The sequence below is a fragment of the Zootoca vivipara genome, chromosome 8 (genome assembly GCF_963506605.1).
Source record: "Zootoca vivipara chromosome 8, rZooViv1.1, whole genome shotgun sequence".
Taxonomy (NCBI): domain Eukaryota; kingdom Metazoa; phylum Chordata; class Lepidosauria; order Squamata; family Lacertidae; genus Zootoca; species Zootoca vivipara.
In genome coordinates, this window is record NC_083283.1 from 37972684 (window position 1) to 37994071 (window position 21388).

General features: G+C 41.4%; 1 protein-coding gene across 6 annotated transcripts in view; it reads right to left on the reverse strand.

Annotated features, from left to right (window-relative positions):
* RP1 (RP1 axonemal microtubule associated) overlaps nucleotides 1-21388 on the reverse strand; it is a 194812-nt gene that overhangs the window by 133105 nt on the left and 40319 nt on the right. For all 6 annotated transcript variants that reach the window (XM_060277834.1, XM_035125532.2, XM_060277835.1 and 3 more), the window contains 13 exons: nucleotides 19497-19660; nucleotides 17588-17674; nucleotides 15904-16036; nucleotides 13398-13549; nucleotides 12658-12736; nucleotides 11667-11742; nucleotides 9821-9897; nucleotides 9419-9450; nucleotides 8941-9070; nucleotides 6503-6606; nucleotides 4434-4607; nucleotides 3381-3593; nucleotides 1149-1326 (listed from right to left, as the gene is read on the reverse strand). In XM_060277834.1, coding sequence (XP_060133817.1) covers nucleotides 1149-1326; nucleotides 3381-3593; nucleotides 4434-4607; nucleotides 6503-6606; nucleotides 8941-9070; nucleotides 9419-9450; nucleotides 9821-9897; nucleotides 11667-11742; nucleotides 12658-12736; nucleotides 13398-13549; nucleotides 15904-16036; nucleotides 17588-17674; nucleotides 19497-19660 — 1599 coding nt within the window. The remainder of the gene's footprint in view (nucleotides 1-1148; nucleotides 1327-3380; nucleotides 3594-4433; nucleotides 4608-6502; nucleotides 6607-8940; nucleotides 9071-9418; nucleotides 9451-9820; nucleotides 9898-11666; nucleotides 11743-12657; nucleotides 12737-13397; nucleotides 13550-15903; nucleotides 16037-17587; nucleotides 17675-19496; nucleotides 19661-21388) is intronic.

Here is a 21388-nt window from a genome sequence, read left to right on the forward strand (position 1 = left end):
TGACTGAGGTGAGACCCATGTAGACTGTATCTACATACCTGCTACCTCCCCTGGCTCAGACTCAGCCCTCCAGTTAACTCCTGTCTGTATACACCACCACCCCAGACTCTCACTACAGTCTTACTATCTAAGCTATGAGGCTCCTTCCTCTAGCTATAGATATTCTCCTCACAGCAGATTTTAAACTCAATTCTGAACCAAACTCCCTCAGACAAACCCTATCCTAATCCCTGTCTCCCATCTCAGGTGAAGCCCTGTCTAAAAACTCCCTCAGAAACTGCTCCTCCCAAAGTGCTGCTCCACACCTCCTGTTTGGTTAGCTGTCTTGGTAGCCAATCAGAGAGAGGTTCCAGCACTCTGGTGGAATTCTGAAGGACTTCATCACCATACTCTGGTCTGGCTCTGCTGTCCGTCACAGTTATGTTCAACTAAAAGTGTCCCTCTAGAATGCAATTCTTGACTGAACCTGGTTCTAGGGTGGTATATTTTGTAGACTGCATACTGAGAAATTGCAATGGGATACAAGAAATCCAGGTGGCGCTGTGGTTAAACCACTGAGCCTAGGGCTTGCTGATCAGAAGGTCGGCGGTTCGAATCCCTGTGACGGGGTGAGCTCCCGTTGCTTGGTCCCAGCTCCTGCCAACCTAGCAGTTCGAAAGCATGTCAAAAATGCAAGTAGATAAATAGGAACCGCTACAGCGGGAAGGTAAACGGCGTTTCCATGTGCTGCTCTGGTTTGCCAGAAGCGGCTTTGTCATGCTGGCCACATGACCTGGAAGCTATACGCCGGCTCCCTCGGCCAATAATGCGAGATGAGCGCGCAACCCCAGAGTCGGTCACGACTGGACCTAATGGTCAGGGGTCCCTTTACCTTTACCTTTTACAAGAAATGACACAGTCTCTTACCTGGGCTGCTCCTGCAAATCACCTGGGCTGCCTGATCAATACAATAAAACTGAGTTGCATTAATTAAAATAGTTTTAATGTTTGATTATTGCAGTGTGATAGAGCAAATGCTTCATAAACAGGCCCTGCATTAGTGCCTCAAATACAGTTTTCATCTTTGTTTCAATCAATGTTTATCTTTCTTAAAAGACTGCAAACAATATTTTTAAAGTAAGAGAACAACCATTTAGAATGTGACATACATTTGACAACTTGTGGGTAAAACCAAATGTTGCTTTCTCCAGTATGAACAACTGGTTTGGTCTGACCATTAGGGAGGAGACCTACATATATCCCTCTGTTTCGTGCAGATTCTAGGCTTACAGACCCACTTTCTAAATTCTTTTCCACTTTAAAATGACAATCCACATCTCCTGTGCCCTGTAAGAAAGTAGCATAACAAGAAATCAGCTGAATGTGTCCACACATCAATACAAAGATTATTTTTCTGGTAAATTTCTCATTAAGGCAAGGGAGTTCATATAATCATAGAGTTGGAAGGGACCCCAAGGGTCATCTATTCCAACCCCCTGCAATGAAGGAATCTCAGCTAAAGCATTCATATACAGTGGTCAAAAGATGCAGAACAGATGTTAAAGACAGAAGAAATCTGATTAATTAAATAAATCTGTACAAACAAAACAAAGAATGCAGCCTATCAGAATCTCTCATGGCTGCTTGACCCTGTTCAACCTACAAATAGCAAAACCTTAAGCCAAAGATAGATCTGCTCCAAATTTGGTATACTGAACGACTTTAAAACATGGAGTGGATTTCTAAACATAACATTTCCTGTAGAATCTGACACAGCTTCCAAAATATCAGGTCTCCTACTGGCTTCCCAGGATAATAGTTAAAGTAATATTACTATTTATCCTTCTAATGGTCTATCTCTATTCTGAAGAAGCCATTATTAAGAGCCTGAGAGCTCAGTCATCTTATTAATAGTACTGTTTGACACAACATTATAATGGCCATTTCAGTATATTCATCGACATTCACATTACTAAAGATATCTACTGATACTTATTAGACACAATACTTCAGGCATATTATAGGCAGCCATCCAGCTTTAATAAGCAATTTGCATTGACTTTAAAACCAGATTTAACATTATTATTATCAAGAAACCCACAGTTAATCAATTTGATCCATGGGGAGGAGAGAGACTCATAAGGTAGGCACACTCTATCTACAGGAACTATTAGCATGACTATCTGAAACATTTTACATAATCATGGTTGTTAACCCCTTACAGATAAAACAGGCCTTGTTTTCTAAAAAAAAGTTTAAATCTTTCCTATTTTTTTTATTATTTATTACATTTCTACACTGCCCTTCATCTCGGGATCACAGGGCAGTTTACAATATTAAAACACAAAAATACATAACATAATAACAGTTCAAAAGGCCATAGAATATTTAATTAGCCAAAGGCACCTAAATATATGTAATGAAGGTGCCAGGCAAGCCTCCCTGGAGAGAGCATACCACAAGCAGGGAGCCACCACAGAAAAGGCCTGCTCTCGTGTTGCCACACCTCAGGTGGTACCTGGTGCGGAAAAATTCTTGTCACACACATCCACATTGAAATCTTTTTGTTGAGCTTTTTTGGGGATTCCAGGGTTTGCCTAAGTCATGGGTAGGCAAACTAAGGTCCACGGGCCAGATCGGGCCCAATTGCCTTCTGGATCTGGCCCGTGGACAGTCCGGGAATTGTCGCGTGGATCGCCAGCATGCACATTCTTTCCTTCTCCCTCGCACGGCAGCAGCAGTGCCTCCTCCCTCCCTCCTCCTGGCTTCTCCCCGCCCTGCCTAGAGGAGGAATGGGACTGGCCTTTGTTGGTGCCAGCAGCAGCAGTGTTTGAGCGGCCGCTATTTTAAGCAGCCCCACTCTGGAGCCCTTTTGCATGCCACTCATCGTCCCGCCGCCAGCCTAAGTTGTTGAGCTTTTTTCTTTTTTCTTGCCTGCCTCCTTCGTGTCCTCTCCCTCCCTGCATGCCTGCATGCCTCCTCCATCAGACCGGGAATGCAGGGCTGTAAAAACAAAGGTGGAAGGGGGGAATGCCGCAGCTCCCACCCTTCCCCAGACAGATCACGGTAGGTGGAAGTCATGCGCGGGCAACCCACTGAATATCACCCCCCTCTGAGATGACACCTGGGGCAGTCCGCCCCCACCTTGCTACACCCCTGCCTGGTTCCTCCCAAGAATCCCACCCTACTCAGGCCATAGCCAGTGGTTCTTTCATATTATGACACCTGTCTCATATAATCTTTACCATATTGCTGGGAAACAAAAATCATAGTACTGTCAAGTCTTAGCCAGGTTCTTCTATGTTAGCACACTTAAAATTGCTTTCTTCTTCTGGCAAGAAGAAGAAAGCACATTTCTTCTGTTCACATCCACAGAGAAAGCATGAAGAAGAATTCCTTACCATTCCATTGCACTGCCCATCCTTGATCCTCAGATACATTCTTGGTTTTTTTACACTTTCAAACATGCAAACCCCAGAGCTGATTTTATGTACTCTCCAGTAGGAGTCGTCAGATTGATTTCCTGCGCCACTGCAGCTCCCATCAGGCCTCAGGCAGAGAGACTGGCAGTAGCTAGTAGTGAGCAAAATTATGGCACTGTTGTGGAACACTCCCTAGAAATCACCAAAAAAAGAACCAGCTGTAAATAATATGGCCTTTCAAACAGCTCTGTACTTCTTCACCCTTCATCCCAGTGCAATGACTCTCCAATCCTTGTTACCCACAGCAAATCACAAAATATTTTCGCTTTTTTATGGTGGCAGGTCTCCCACACATTTGATACAAGCAAGTAAGGCTGCAGTCCTATACCAGCTTACCTGGAAGTGAGTGTCAAATAACTCATTGGGACTTACTTTTGAGGAGATGTCATGTGTAGGATTGCACTTCCACTTACTTCAGCCGGATTAGTAGATGCTGGGAGAGGGGGGTCTGAGAGATAGTGGCTTGCTTAAAACCAACCCTAAGTATTTCCTAGTTCTCAGCTCTAAGAGAAATGCGGCACTTGGGAAATGTGGCACATATATTTATTTTGCTCCAATTAAATAAAAAACCTATGTGGCAAGTTTATCTTTTCACAGGAAAATAAAACTTGTGCTCAACTTTCCAAGTGGCAGCTTTAAAAAAAAAAAACCCCACAGATATTATTTCCATGTAGAAAGTGGGAGGGAACCACACACGAAGTGTAAAGCAGTCCTACATATCGAACTTGGTGGTTTTTATATGTTTTTGCACACAACCTCACATGCCTTTTGGTTGTGTATGGCAGAATTATTCAGGGCCCCAAGGAATAACAAAGGGATTTAAAAAGGAACCCTAGCTTCACACAGTGATTTTGACAATTGCAGTCTTTAGCTCCACCTAGTGGGTGGAGAGACCTCTCTCATCTGTTGAAGCCAGTTAAGGCAGTGGCTTATGACACACACCACCCAATTGCCTTTCTCCTCCAATCTTACCTTAACATGAACTACAAACTCCTTTGTCAGTCCTGCGTAGCTGGTGGCATCATCAGCTACAGTGCCTTGGAGATTGAAAGTCACCATTTGCCCTGGGTTCTGGACAGATTCCAGAATTGCACAACGACTTGGCTGAATGTGAACCTGCAGCTCACAGTGGACGTCACCATTGTTCTAATAAGGGCAAGATGGGACTAATCAGTATATTAGGCTGAGAACTGAGCCAGATAAAAAGTCATGGTTTTCTTTGCACCCAAACTGCAGGGCCAACTGCAGATTGCCATAAGCACGAAAGATCACCCTACGGTTATTCATTTATTATTCACTATTTATTTCAACAATTTATAAAATCCTTAACACATTAGTTTCTATGGGGACATTTTCCTTCTGTTGCCTTCAGGCTTGCATTCTGACACTGCTGGACAGTGCAGGATTTCAAGTCTTCAGATCTCGTTATCTGGAGATATTAAGTATCCAGAGAATTTCACCTCTCTTTATTTCTTAAAGGGTACCTTAGCACCTTCAACAACAACGCTGCAAAAAGTCACACAGAAGGCTTCAAATCAGAAGGTCAGACTCTAGAACCAAAGTCTCTTGGCAGTTCAGTTCAAATTTAAGATTTCCACCTTATCATTGTCTCCAGTAGAAACTATCTGTGACTTCTCGTAAGAGTGAAATCCCATTATATTGTATTTATGAAGAAAAAAAACAGACATTATTAAGGCCAAACCAGCAAATATGATTTGTGGGATAATCCTCCAGCATTACAGGCATCACTGTGGTTTTATGGATGGTGCTCTTAGCTAGAATGCTAAAAGCATAATATTAAGTAAATTATAAGGGGCACTAATATGCAATAGTATAAAAATATAGCAGCACAGTGCACAGCTTTGGAATAAAACACTCTAGGCAAAGGAGACTTGTTTGTGGTACAAGGCTTTTTAGAACCACACCCCACTGCCATCTGATTCTCTCTTTAAACTGTGTTGGCTTTTGTCAACTTGGTGCTCTCCCTTTGTTTTTGGACAAGAACTCCCACCAGGCTGGGAAGACTGCACTGCCTATTAATCAGTTCCTGATCTTGCCATATTTTATCCTATCTATGGTTTTATGTAAATTCTCATTATCAGCAGCATTAGTAGTTTTGGTTATGCCAAAGAGAGACGACTGAACCAAAATCATGGAGCCTAGAAATGCAAACCCACCCACAAAATGTAAGGTATTAACCTTTTATTTATTTCCACTTCCTCTGCATGATTTCAATCCAAAAGGCCCTCAAGAACTGTTAATATGTCACAAATATAGCTTTCCCACTATGCTTCAGTGAGAATGCATAAAAGAAAGCTACATTGCTATTTTAAATAGTGAAAACAAGCAACTATCTTACTTCTTTCTTATTATCCACTCTAAAATAGTATCACACATTTGCAGGGACAAATCCTGAAGGCTTCAACAGTTTGAGAATAGTCGCTTGAAATATACTGGCACAATTTGTTCCCTATAATCTCATCCTGAAAACAAACTTCTTTATATTTGAATATTTAGCTACTGTATTTATAAACAAAAACTGATTGCAAATGGGGGTGGGGAGGCAAGGTTCATAAGATTCATCACATACGTCTGGTTTTGGTGAACACTATATTTGTGATGGGACATGGGTGGCGCTATAGGTTAAACCACAGAGCCTAAGGCTTGCCGATCAGAAGGTCGGTGGTTCAAATCCCTGCAACGGGGTGACCTCCTGTTCCTCGGTCCCTACTCCTGCCAACATAGCAGTTCAAAAGCACATCAAAGTGCAAGTAGATAAATAGGTACTGCTCCAGCGGGAAGGTAAATGGCATTTCTGTGTGCTGCTCTGGTTTACCAGAAGTAGCTTAGTCATGCTGGCCACATTACCCGGAAGCTGTACACCGGCTCCCTCAGCCAGTAAAGTGATATGAGCACCGCAACCCCAGAGTCATCCTCGACTGGACCTAATGGTCAGGGGTTCCTTTACCTTTATATTTGCGATACAATTTACATTTTGGGAAATTCATAGACACAGGGGAAAAACCTGAGCAGCTTCATACCATTCCAGCAACTGAACCATGAGCAAAGCCAAGGGCTAAGTGTGGCACTGGGTGACTTCTAAACACACACGTGTTTCCTTTTTTGATGGTCACATCAAAAAGACCTAAAAATAAACCAGAAACAAAAAACCTGATCAGCTGTTTCGTAGCATTTTGTCTGGGATGTTCTCATTCTTAAAACCCAAAAGACAGCATGAAGTTTACTCCTTCTGAAATATATTGTTCCTCTCACTGATGAAATGTGAGGCTTTTATATTCTTTGGTGATGGTCCTGGTGGTGAAATTGCTATATCAAGGTTGTTCTCTCAGGAATGTTTATTCTTGTCTTAGTGCCATTCTTTGCTGCTCTGAGACACTCATGATAACTAGCTATCTTGGGTCACTCATGTGGCAATGTATGGTGAAAATTTGAGGGTCTTGCTTATTTCTACTGCATGTTGTCAAGTCTGAAGAGACAACTTTCATCTCATCTCTTTGGTGAAGTGCACATAGTTTCATATGTGTGTGGAGGCCATGCATCACCACAGAGGGGAAACAGAATTTCTGTCCTGAGAAAAGACAGAACAGGACACTGTACAGAAGCACAACATCACTGGCACAACTATATTCCATTGTATAGTTCAACATAACAAGCCATATTGTGTTTCTCTATACTATAGTGAGGGTCACCAATGTGGTGGCCTTTGGGCAAACTTGATGACCATCTCATTACCATGGAGCCTCTGAGGCCGCTCCCTGTCCCCTTGGAAGAGTGACATTATTTCCAACTTCCTCTTTTAGCTCAATGTACTTTTCAAACCCCAAATTAATTCTATTGGATCTAATTTTTACCCAGTGCCCTCAACACACACTTAAAAATCCAGATGTGCCTACAAGTCTAAAAAGGTTGGTTACCCCTGCTCTGTAGGACTATAAATATCACCCATCAGTAGTAACAAACATACTACTTTTTCCATGATCCTGGCATAGGTGCCAAGTTCTGGATTGAAAAATCCAGGATCAGGAGCGCCGTGGCACCGGAGGTCGCTTCTATGCACTTCCGGACATGCGTAGAAGTGACTTCCGATGCCACTGTGCCCATTTCCAAAATGTCCGCAGTGCCAGAGGTCACTTCTACGCATGTCCGAAAGTGAGTAGAAGCGACTTCCGATGCCAGCGCAGCACCAGAAGAACATGGCTGCCGACAGGAGCTCCGTAATCCGGGGGAATATGGGGTATTTTGCTATTCGGGACACCTGCGGGAAACGGTAAGAAAATACGGGGGTTTCCCGGGGGAAACAGGGTAGCTATGGATCCTGGGATGAAAGAAAAGACAATCAGGTTCACCCACTGAAAGGGGGCGGGGGAGAGAGAGGGGGGGAGGGAGAGAAACTGAACTTAGCTCAGTTGCTATTATCACAAAATCATATAAACAGACAGTCAAACATAGCACATATAACTGCCAGAATTTTCGGCACTGTGAGTTCAATTAGCAGTTGATGACAGCTACATTCCAACTTAGTTCCCTAGCATTACATTCTCTTCCAACCCAGACTAATAACAGAAGTCCTTCTCGCCTTTAGTAATGATGTTAGGAGTCAGTATAATGGTCCAAGGAAATGTTTCATCTTAGCTGTGCTTCAGCTACAATTTGTGGTGCAGACAGTTGCTTACCTCTGCCTGCCCTTGCTGAGCTTCACTAGAGTTTATCTCAGACTGGTAAATGTAAAATTCTGACTGTGTGTGGGTGTTTAGTCTGCATCCACCACACACCCCACCACTGATTTGTGAAGCTGGGCATACATCACATTAGCCAAAATCCACATCTACCATGTACTGTAGTTTCTTCAGAAATCCTGCATTTTGATGTGCTTTCCTCCCAAACCAGCTTTGATCTAATTTAAAAACATAAGCCGTATGAGACATCCATGCCCTCTCCTTGCCCGCTAGTGTGACTAGACAGTGGGTGACATCGAAACACACCCAGCCATACTGATACAAACAATGATGTGCAGATACAATTTGAATCACAGTGTGGAGTGGAGAAATGACCTTGCAGCATTTTGAGCAGGTAGTGTACACTGCTGCGATCAGCAGTTAGGTCTTACGAACTACCTTACACACAGAGAGAGAGGGGGGGGAGAGAATTACAGGGGAAAGTGTCTGGGATGAAGAGAGCAATTTCCAGGCTTGATCTTTGCTGTTTCTCATTTGTGAAGCTACACAAACCCAATGTGAGCATTTTTGTGTGGTTCTACAGCCCGTACAACAAAGGCTCAGCTGCCCCTTCCTCTTAGCCTTAAAATGTGCGATGATATGACAAAACAAAGAATTTTGTTTAAATAATCTACTGTCTTAACTCTGTACGGTACATCTACAAAAATGAGTTTAGAGAGTCCTCTTCACAAAAAGGGTTAACAAAAATTACCATGATCATAAAGAAGAGATAACAAAGTTACCATATTTATCTTTCTTGTCACCACGGGCATGAACAGTTCCGTCAGGAGATAGGTATATGAATCCATGGGATACCTTGTTGTAAAACTGAAGTGTATTGCCTTTCTGAAATTTCCATTTTTCAGCTGCCCACTGGTTAAAGAAAGACAGACGACTAATCACCACACAAAAGGCAACACATCAAGTATCTTACAATGAATTAATATAAATTTCAACTAGCTTGTTACTGTCTGCTCTGACTGGTAGAAGTTCTTCAGGGTGTCCATCAACCCATGACCTTTTAGCTTGAGATGCTAATTAAGGACTGAACCTTGTGCCTGCACAGTGTCCATTTCTGCTACAAACCTATGGCCCCTCCCAAAGATTGCTTGTGCGAAACATATGGACAGCCACAGCCCACAGATGTCGTACAGCATGATTAAAATGGGTCTAATAATTTTGTTTAAAGATTTAAAAAAAGGATAGAAGGTAGATTTTTACCATTTCTGCTCTTTTGATTTCCAACTCTTGTCCTACAGAAATAAAAACACCAATATGAGTAAAGTCTAAGGGGAAAATTTGCTAGAATCAACAAGACTTAAATCCTATATACCGTAATTCCAGTGAAACTTTGTGGTCCTACGCATGTTGATCTGGAAGTAAGTCTCAGTGCATTCAATTAGGCTTACTCACAACTAAATGTGCATAAGAATACAGTCTCAGACTCATTAAGCCTTAAGGCTTTGAAGTGGGTATCGGTGCTAAACCTTAAACATCAAAGAAATTATATACTGGTTGCACACACAACCAACATTGAAACACCCAGAATGTGACATTCTATAGGCACACCACAAAGTGCCATGGCTCATGAAATGTTCTTGTCTGCCAGTGGTTTATACTTACTCCCAGCAAATGTGTCATCAAGAGTGACATACAGTTCTCTCACAATTTTGCCATCATCTTCTCCTTGATCAAGCCACCTTTGGGAGGGAAACACATTATATAATAACAATACATATTTCCATGCTGCTCTTTATAAACTCAAGTATATTAAAATGAACCTGGGTTATTAGCTTGGCCAACTCTAGATTACATATCAGAAACATGGTTGTGGGACCAGATAAAGATCTACCCTTGGAAAATATTTTAAAAGAGCAACATTTTTTGTTAACTTTCAGAAGTTTAAAAATGAGTATTTTCCCCTAAGAAACTTGAATCTCAGTACAGTATTGTAAAACTGGTGCACAGCTGTGTGAAGAATGAAAGCTACACACACAAGTACAGGCACAAACAATCCTTTTGTGTATGAAAAAAAAATGTGATTGCCATAAAATTAAAGCTGTACTGAAAGATCTCTACTGGATGAAGCCATTAACCTCTTGAGGGGCGTGTTATTTCTATCAATAGATTGGGGGCTAGCATTAATATAGGAAGATTAAAAATCTGTATGTTAAAGGAAATGAATGGGTAAAAGAACAAAATAGATATGAACGGGTCATTCATAATGTTTTGTTGTGAAAATCCTGCATGCCATAATAATAATATGAAGATGAAGATGAAGATGAAGATGAAGATGAAGATGAAGATGAAGATGAAGAAGAAGTTTGTTTGTACCCTGCCCAGCTGGCTGGGTTTTCCTTGTTTGGGAGCAGCCTTATTTGAGAGCAGCAAGTCCCATTGCCATCAAATGACTTACTTCCAATAAATAAACTTGCAGTACTGTACTGGGTTGCATGGATGAGCTTATATTTAGAACACTTCATGCAATACAGTATGGGAACAGCCTCCATAAAAAAGGATGGCCAAAGCTTGAGAGGGAATATTAGCTGGGGGTAGACCTGTGCTAAGGTCTATGAAAAGAGGATGAGTTCTGCTTTCATTGTTTTATGTGGGTGACTGAGGTAAAGAAATAATTACTTGTATTCCCTGACACCCCACAAGCAACTGAGGAACTTTCCCTTCGCATTGTGGTTAATGAAGAGATCGCCCCCTCCTGACTGCCCAGGAGGGGGCGATGTGGCATATCTAATCTCTCTTACATCAGCGTTGAGAAATCTATGGCCCTTCAGAGGTTGTTAGGCTCTAGCTGCCATCAGCTCCAGCCAGCATGGTCAATGAGCAGAGGCAGTGGAAGTTGTAGGCCAGCAATACTGCAAGACGCACAGGTTCTACACCCCATGATTTGATCAAAAGATCATATGCAATGTTACCACCCATAGTATTTGACTACTACATACATATAACAGGTGTTCTGTATCCTTGAAATTTTTGCTTCATAGTTTGAAACAGTAAGCCTTTTCCCAACCTCACTAAATAGAAACATCTTCTTTTATACAAATACAAATAATTGTCAAAAGATGAGAAAATGTTTGGAATCTGCTAGGGAAGACTCAGTTTGAGCCAGGTCTTTTCTCAGAACCTGTGAGGTAAGCCCCATAATCTTCTTTAAGTACTAAAGGCTATATCTGGATCAGGTGAGATAATAAATGTTGAGTGTGCCTATGAGTGGTGCCAGTGCATTTTCTTCACTATTGAGTATAAGCAAACAGTATTGCAGGGGCGTTGGACTAGATGACCCCTGGGATCCCTTCTAACTCTAAAATTCTTTGATTCTATGAAATTCAGACTATGCAATTCTTCTAAGTAACAACAGGTTCTTGGAAGATCGTAGCTGATCATCACATACAATGAGGTCTAACATTATGAGTTGGTTAACGGAATCTTTTTCAAAATTCAAAACTTCACAAACCTGTGGCACGCAAAGTTATAATCCGAGTTGGTGATAAGATCCTTGACTATAATTTTCTCCAGAAACCAACCATTTCCTAGGAGGAATTATGAAGATGATAAAGATTCCATTCTTAATAGTGAACTAATCACACACACACACAAATGACTGTTACTAAGGACCAGATCAAATGTGCACAAAGAATGCATGTGATGCTTTAGATTGAGTTATCACAGGGCTAACAAAACATATATCTTGCTCAATGTCACCTTGAATTCACCTTTTCCATTCAATCTGAGCACATGCTCACCTGCTAATAATCAAGTCTTGTATAATCAAATGATCAACACACATCTGTGGACCATTTATTTCTACTACGTATGAATAGTATTTACATATTAGCAAACTTTTCTCTATGATGTTTTAAGGGGAAAAATGGAATGTATGTAGAGAAAAAAACCCTAATCCTACAGTTTATGTTGTAAAGGCTTCAGTGCTTACTGAATGATAAACTGCTGTGAGGCAGTGTGATTTTGTGGCATACTGCAGGAGCACGGAAAAGTAATGGTTCAATCATCAACCAATCAAAGCAGAGGTACACAATGCAGATTGTCACCAGTTTGGGAGAATTGTATATTGACAAGCACAAAACATAACTGAGAAGATTGATTCTTTTATGCTGCAGTTCTCAGTAAAAGGCTGAAAATCAGTTTACCCCTTCAAACATTACAGTTTCCCTACACAAAGTTTAAGGGGAAAAATATGTAAAAAAATGTGTACACAATCATGTGTGAAAACAGTTTGAATGTCCAGTTTGTCACAGTTCTCACAAATGATGGTAGGCATGTTTTTCCTAATATAACCTGCTTGTCCTAAATGTTGAATTGTCATTTTTTTAAATAAAAAAATATGTAGCTTCTGTGAGTCCAACAGTCATATAAACGGGCTACTTGTCATCATTTCTATGTCAGCAAAACAGGTTGACAGAATTCACTGCACTGATATTTCTGACCTGAGCCAAGTCCATTGTGTCCTATAACAATTCTATGCAGATTTCCAAGGTGCACAGCTTCAAGTAAAAATATATCAGTCTGCAAGCAAACAATCAAAGTGATTAGAAAATTTTCGGAGTTAAAAGCATTAGATCTCTCTCCCTGATGTCAGTCTATGTGGTCAGTGAAGCACATAAGTATGAATGGATACCCCAAACCAGTTTCTGCCTGTGTAGTAAATGGCAAAAATAGTTCTTGTTAATCACAGTAACTCACTCGAATTAAAATAATTGTTCATTGGGCTCAGATCCCTTGGATCAGTTGCTACACTGAGGTGGGTGGCTGGCAGCTGAGGAATCCCCTGGCCAGCTGCTTGAATTGGTGGGCTTTCCCACCAGCTAACCATTTGAATCTTGGGCTAATCCAGCTGTGGCAAGTGGGTGGGGCTTGGGAGTGGAGCAGGCTGGTTGCACCCTACCCCAGTCTGCTGAAAAACATCTCAGACAAACTACCTAGGGTCACTAGCCAAACTGACTTTGGCCAAAGACCTTCCAAACCTACATATTAGAACTGTCCCTACTGATACGATTTTAAAAAAATGTCCTGACATATTGGTGGTAGCAATTTTGGGACAAATGAGTTTATGGGTTTGAAACCTGTGCTTTTTGAATGCATGAATAGCCCTGTAGAAATATTCACAATGAAATGGGGACAGGGGAGTACTTCAGAAGATAAAGACACATTGCTATAATCCACTCACTTGTCCTTTTACACATTTCCTAGGTTTCTTTGACCTACGGAGCTGTCGGGAACCGGTGTCACCCTTTTCTCCATAGACAGCAATGTAGATATCAGCTTCTGTTCCAGCATTCCATAGATCACCTGTTACCACATGCACCTCATACACTGCCACTGACAGTAAGAGAAGACAGGCTTTTACAAACATACTATTGCGTGCACAACACCAACGACTGCTATAGATGCATCAGCCTATTGAGAAGTTTGGCTTACTATACACTAAGAATAGTTGCCCTCATATTAGCTAGTGTCTATAAGAAAACAAATCATATATAGGGTGTTTCTTATGTGCCATCAACATCAAGATGTGTGTTTATGGAAAAATAAATGGTTGTACTCTGCCTCATTCATGAAAGGGTGCATACTTTTTTCAATATGGAGGAGCAAGTACAAAGCTTGAGGGTACTGCTGTCACTCGAGGCACAGGTGGCCTTGGTGGCATTGAGTGCCTTCCACTAGCTTTGGATGGTGGCCCAGCTACACCCCTATCTGGACAGAGGTAGCCTAACCTCTGTCATCTATGCTCTAGGTTAACCTCTAGGTTAGATTACTGCAATGCAGTCTATGTGGGGCTGCCTCTGAAGATGGTACAGAAACTTCAGTCGGTGCAGAATTCAGTGGCCAGGTTGCTCACTGGGGCAAGATGGTTTGAGCATCTTATACCAGGCATAGGCAAACTCGGCCCTCCAGATGTTTTGGGACTACAACTCCCATCATCCCTAGCTAACAGGACCAGTGGTCAGGGATGGTGGGAGTTGCAGTCCCAAAATGTCTGGAGGGCCGAGTTTGCCTGTGCCTGTCTTGCACCAATCCTGGCCTGACTGCACTGGCTTCCAATTACTTTCTGGGCCCAACTCAATGTGCTAGTTTTGACCTTCAACAAGGCTCAGAACCACAATACCTCAAGGATCACCTGTTCCTAAGTGAACTGACCTGGCCCCTGCCATCATCATTTGAGCCCCGTCCTCATGTGCCTCCTCCACAAGAGGTCTGGAGGGTGGCAACATGAGAATGGGCCTTTTCTGCACTGGCTCCCCACTTGTGGAATGCTCTCTCCAGGGAGGGTCATCTGACACCTTTGTTACATATCTTTAGGCACCAGGCAAAAGCATGCCCCTTCTCCCAGGCCTTTGGCTAATTAAAGAATATATGGCCTTTTAAACTGGGGGGAGTTATTGTTTCTGTTTGTTATGATGTTATATATTTTTGTGTTTTAATATTGTAAACTGCCCTGTGATCCTCAGAGAAGGGCAGTATAGAAACTTAATAAATAATTAAGATAACAATAATTCTCTACAATAATTTAGAGAAAGTGCTGTATGTCAAGGCAAGCAGCTTCTGGGAGCAATGACCCAGAGGCATTAAGCTGATTTATACAAGGAAAATATTGATGTATATAAACAAACGTGGAAAATAAACCAACCAGGCAAAGTTAAGCATCTTGAAGTTCATCCAATTTCACTGGGAGAGATTTAAACATATGCTTAATTGTCCCACTAAAATCAATGGGTTAGTGGACCATTAAATCCCATTGATTTCATTGGGGCTGTTCTAAGCATGACTAAGTTGGTCTCCAACCCAGTAAGACATAATTTCTAAATTAACTTCTTTATCTTGGCATATTTCCACATCTACTATTGGAACTCAGAGAGTAGAGAAGGGGGAACGGTTGCTTGTGCCTAATGAGGAGAATCTCTGTTACCAAATGTAGCTACCAGATATAACACTGAGTAGGAAGCAATCAGAGCAGTATATGAGGGATGTGGGCAAAGCCCTAAACGGCCTCGGTCCACTATACCTGAAGGAGCATCTCCACCCCCATCGTTCTACCCGGACACTGAGGATCGTCTGGCGGTTCCCTCACTGCGAGAAGCCAAGTTACAGGGGACCAGGCAGAGGGCCTTCTCAGCAGTGGCACCCGCCCCATGGAATGCCCTCCCACCAGATGTCAAAGAGAACAACAACTACCAGACTTTTAGAAGACATCTGAAGGCAGCCCTGCTTAGGGAAGCGTTTAATGTTTGCTGGACTACTGTATTTTAATATTTTGTTGGAAGCCGCCCAGAGTGGCTGGAGAAACCCAGCCAGATGGTGGGGTATTTAATAATAATAATAATAATAATAATAATAATAATAATAATAATAATAGATAGGAAGTGACAGTTTTGAAAGTGTGAGGTGAGGAAGGGATAGCCTATGTGCCCACTATAGGCTCCATTTGCAACATGGTATTTGCATGTTTCTAGCTAGATTTTTAGGTTATGAAAAATAAGAAACACAATTCTGTGAAGCCCTTGATTTCAATGGGAGCATTAAAAGTATTGGGCTTAAACATGTATTTAATGGTCATATATTTCTATTTATCATTCCCCATTAAGTATTTTCCATGTCTAAGCAGTTTCCTATGAAATGCAGTTATAGGGACGGGAAGAGTCCCCATAACTCCTACTTTTTTTTTTATTCCTTACCTGGAAGAATGGGCTGACCCAGATGTAAAACAGGAAGTTCTTGACATATTTCGCCATCATCCTGGCTTTGTGCCAGCCACCTATCTACAGGGAAATCAAACTGCTCCCCTGTCACAAGATTCTGCAAATGCAGCTGAAATGCAAGCAATCAAGTCTACATTATTGTGGTATCTTTACAAAAATGAACTAATACTTTTCAAAAATGAACAAATGCTGTTACAGTCTCTACTGGAACAGACCCCCTGAGTATGTGTGGGTCACTTTTTATGCTGCATTGTAAATCTATAGAATGAGTTTTCCATTTTCCAACCCAAACCCATGTCAGAGGTTTCCTGAATTTGTACTGTAAGTGTAAACCATACAAATCTCTCTAATCTACCTTTCCCCCCTCAAAATACATGATAACTGTGTCTGTGCTCTCTGGAAGTCTAAGATGAATATATCCAAGGATGGAACCTGACTACACACTCAATAATGCACAAAATGTTTCTCTGTTTTTTTTACTCAGAAATACCTTTCACGTATTCTGAATCACACCAAGAGCTTACTTGACCATAACAGTCTCCCAGCTGCAGACACAATACAACAAATTCAGTTCATGTCTGAATCGGAACCTATCAAATTTACACTTTCTGAAACAATATGACAATGAAAACACAGTCACCCTCCAAAATTTGCATTTATCAAATTTTGCAGATGTCAAGCCAATGTTCCAAAAAATGCAAATATTAGGGTCAAGTGAAGATAGAAATTAATATACGGTAGTGGTGAAAATGACATACTAAAATGCATTGAGTGAAATTGCTTGTAAAGATGTTTACATTAATCAAAACAGCATACAAAGGTGTGTAACGATCGGTAGAAATTAGCAGTAAAATGCTGAAGAATTTCCATGGGGATTAAATATGTATATATTGAAAATGACTGCAGAAATGTGCATAATTGAATTTAAGATTGGAAGAATGAGAAACTGAGAGAACGAAAACCGGCAGGTCCTTCTATTTACAGGAATGACAACAGAGGTGTGTAGAAAGAGGCAGGAGCAAAGGACTCATCCCCACTCTCCCAATCACATGGTGGTAATTGTGGTGTGATGGGACAGAACAAGCGAATAGGGTTCTTAACAGCCATCTTGTGTAGACGTAGTACTTGGTGGATTATTTTTATTTTAGACCCCAGCCTTTACCTTAAAAAAACCCCAAACCTTAAGATGACAAATATAGAGAGCTATCTGATTGTTATCCTCACTACAATCTAGGGGTTTTTTTCAATAAAAAGGTTAGGCTGAGACACGGTGACTGCCCCAAGACCACCACCTATTGTTGAAATTCAAAAGTTGCATGTAACTCTCCCTCCACTTCCAAATCTTGTAAAAGGGTGGTGTCATTGTTTCTTTAGAGCAGCCTCTAGTGAGCTGAATGGGTGTGTGGTGTTCTTCATTGTCTTTAGTAACTTGGCATTCACTTGAAAGTATATCACTAACCATGAGTCTGTGGTTTACCAAAATCTTGTTTACTGGATAACATTTTCTTCAGCAGCAACAATGTACTATTCCAATGGTGTAGCTATGCAACATGTGATCATATAGTATGTGCATGACTAAGGTTTTGGCGAAGCAGCAAAAGTGTTATTTGCCAAGATCTTCAGAAAGAATGATTGATTTTAAGATATGGACATAGCTCACCTCTTTGCAGTGCCAGGCAGGGGTTTCTCCAGAGTTATTGTGCCCTATCCGTATTTTGTAGAGCTCTCCTAGGTCTTCCGTTTGTATCTGTTAAAATAACCACACACGAAACAGCAGTTCATCTAGCTTCTTGAACATAAAACTGCTCCAGTAACTTTGGCTCAATATGTTTCACGTATTAGTTCAGAATGCTATTTCATCTTTCTAAAGCATTTAGCTTGAGGAGGACTTAATAAGTAGGTCCAGCTGTGAGTCTGCAAAACTGAGTAAATTTACTTGAAATGGAATTCAAATGAAGTAAATGTGTTTAGGATTTTTGTGTCAATAGGTTCAATCTTAGGGCATCAATGTAGCCTACAACATATTCAAGCAGCAAATCCTTGCTTAGAATGGTGAGATAAATAGAGTGTTTTATCTTAGGACATTAGCCAGCTTATCAATTTACAGTCTGGAATGACTTCACTACTTATATGAAGATCACTGTTTATTTTTATATACTTGTAGTTCTTGAATCATGAAGCCAACCTCTATAAGGAAATGTGATGAACTGAGAGTTATATGGGTTGAAGTTGCCTCAGATGGACCAAAAAAGTAGAAGGCGAGCCAGCCAATGGAATACAATCTCTTGTTCTCTGGCCTCAACTCTTATTCCCAGCCCAGGGGAAAATCAGAGAAGGAGCATTGTCCGGGAAGCCTTTGCCCTTTACTCAAGTACCTTCTAGGCCAGAGGATGTTGCTTTCCCTGACTCTTCAGACTCAAAGTGTACCCCCATGATGCAGTCTTCACCTTCCACATGCCATTGGAGGCTGCAGCTACAGAGTCATAAAATGATCCTTTAAGAAATAGACAGCTCCTCAGAGGGGGAGATGTTAAAAGTAGGTCCAGACCAGTTGGCCTTCAGAAGGCCTCAGTATAATTCTGAGGTAGCAGTTTTTGCCTGTACTTGCCATAGTGATCTGTCCAGGGTTCTAACAGACTGTGTTTTACCTTGGCAGTTATTATCTTGCACAGCTTATTAAATGTGATTCTGCCTTTTCAGATTTGACTTTGCTCTTCAGGATGTGACCCTATCCTTCCAGTAAGTGCACTGCTTCAATCCACCCTCCCCTGGGTACTATAAGCCAAGCTAGGACAGATCGTTTTTCATTTCTACTGCTCCCTCTGAGGACTGGCCATTTCTGATGGTGGCAACCATGGATTTCAGCTGCAACCATCTATCCTAGGCTACATTTCTCATGGTTTCCCAACTGGACCGAATTCACCTTCAATAAGGTGAAGTCATGAATTGACCCTGGGAATACAAGTGAGCTCCATCAGGAAAATCACATTATTATTGTTTACCCACCTTAACTTCAAGCCATGGATTGTATGCAATGTAGCATTACATAAACATTTTGTCTGTGCAAAGATTTCTGTTCATGCAACATATTGCTCTCCCCATCTCCTCCCCCTACACCCCCATATGTGTTCTAGTGGTTTTCCCAACCCTCTGGGACAGAAGTGAGAGGGTTCAGGACATGCAGTGGAATGGAAAAGTCACATCGTGGAAGCAGAAATCTTGTGCTGACAGCATGCAGTCGTTGAATACCACCCAATGGATTGAGAGCTGCTTCCCCATGACAAAATATTTACAACATCCATTACAACTGACTTGCAGTGAAAGCAGTTTTTGCAAATTCAAAATGCCATATGATGGTGGCAAATAATAGAATTCAGTAAACAGGATTATGTGGAGCAGCCCTAAAACAACAAAGAGCTACTTTAGAAGCGTACACCACTTTTTGTTACAGTCTTTTCCACTCCACACAATAAAGAAATGAAAACTTTGTAAGAAAAAAAGTTAACTCTTCCTTTTTAATCATGTGCTATCCTTATAAAAAACAATATGTTGTTATATTAATAACTTACAATGAATGTATCTTCATTTCCTCTTTCAAACACCTTTTTCTCCTCTCCACATAGAAAGACAGCTCCTGAATTATTTTGATCCCCATATAGTACAATATAAACTTGTGAGCTGGTGCTGGCAGATGGTAGGTCACTGGTAAAAACTGTTACCTTCCATTTCCTAGCTACAGAAACATATAAAGAAATATATGGTATAATTAATGGGAATTAGGATGTGCCTCTCACCAGGTAAGAATTGCCCTTCCTTAAATTAATCCCAAATTACTGGAAGTTTTGCCTGAAACACCCATTTTCCACGCTCTGGTTTCAACTAGGCAGTAGCAGATGGCATGGTAGGGGAGGGGCGCTTACCTGACCTCCTAGGTGAGTTGCTGCTGTTCACTAGCAGGAAGGGCAACAGGGGATGCAGCAGCTTGGATGATACAGTGCAGATGCACCGGCAGGAGTGCCAGATTAGCTCCTCTGGTATGCTTGCTCCATGACACCCCTGCCAATGCCTTACCCCTCCCAGTAAGCTTCACTGACTCACCTGCTGAGAGGTCAAGTCAGGTAAGAGGTCTACTCCACTAAACTGTCCACTACTGCAATAGGGCTTCAATTCACACATTCACACAAACACACTCATGCTTCTGTGAACCTCAAACAGTCTTTCTTCCTCATGCCTTATAGTTTCTTTTCCTCACCAAGGTCGATTTTGATTGCCTTTCGGATCCTGGTTCCAAAGAAAGTTGGTAAGAACATGACAAGAGGCCTGCCAAATCAGGAGAAAGGCCCATCTAGTCTGGTCACAGTGGCCAACCAGATGCCCATGGGAAGCTCACATGCTGGACCAGAGAGCAAGAGCACTGTGATTCCCAGCAAGTGTTATTCAGAAACATACTGCCTCCGACAGTGGAGGCTGAGCATAGCCATTATGGCTAGTAGCCATTGTCCCAATTCCAGCACAGATTGCTTTGTCACGCAGATTTACAATTATTACAGTCAGATTCAGAGGCTGTCTTCCATCACATTCAGTTTTAGCACAGATTTTCTACAGTGATTTTCTCCTTACGGGTATTATCCATGAAATGAACAGGAACACTCAACGGGCAGCCATTTAGTTTTTCTCATTCTGTCCCTGTACTTGTGCCTTGATAATGACTTATAATGTTAATAATATAGCACCAATAAGACCTGTACAGCTTTGCTTTTATTAAATCATTCTCTTCACTAGCTATAATTGAATATTATGCTCATTTGTTTAATCCAATTTAGCAATATCCATGAGATTAAAAGAAGAAACTAGTTTTAAGAACCAGCGGTTAAGAGATAAATGACAATGGGTTCTTTGGGGCAATAGCACCTGTAAAGGGGAACTGAACATCAATGCATAATGGCCTGCAATTCTGTCAAGCAGAAAGCATTCTCTGCATCCTCAAATGAAACGATGGAATGCTTTCAAGATTTAGTCACTACTCATTAACCACTTGCTACAATATTTATATTTAGAAACTTCTATAACACAAATGCTATATGCATAGCAGACGTACCTCATTGGTTATTACACCTAGGGAGTCCAAATAGTTTGTGCCCTAATAATAAAGTCTTCAGATTTTTCAAACAAGTTTTTCATCTGAAAATTTCCAGAGATTAATAGCAACCGTTAGGCAATCTCATTAATTAATACTTGTGTTCATGGTGACCTTCCAGGACCACATGCCAGTAGTGGACAAATCCAGAGGCAAAAAGTGTGTGCAGCAAATGATTTACCTTTGTACCATAGGCTATATTCCCAGCTATCAAAAACAGAGTGGTTGGGCTGTACTGTTTAAATGACCCCCTTCCAGTTCCAACTATTGAAGTACAGTCCAGCCACCTACCATCTTGCCTTTCTCTACTTTCCAGCTATTCAC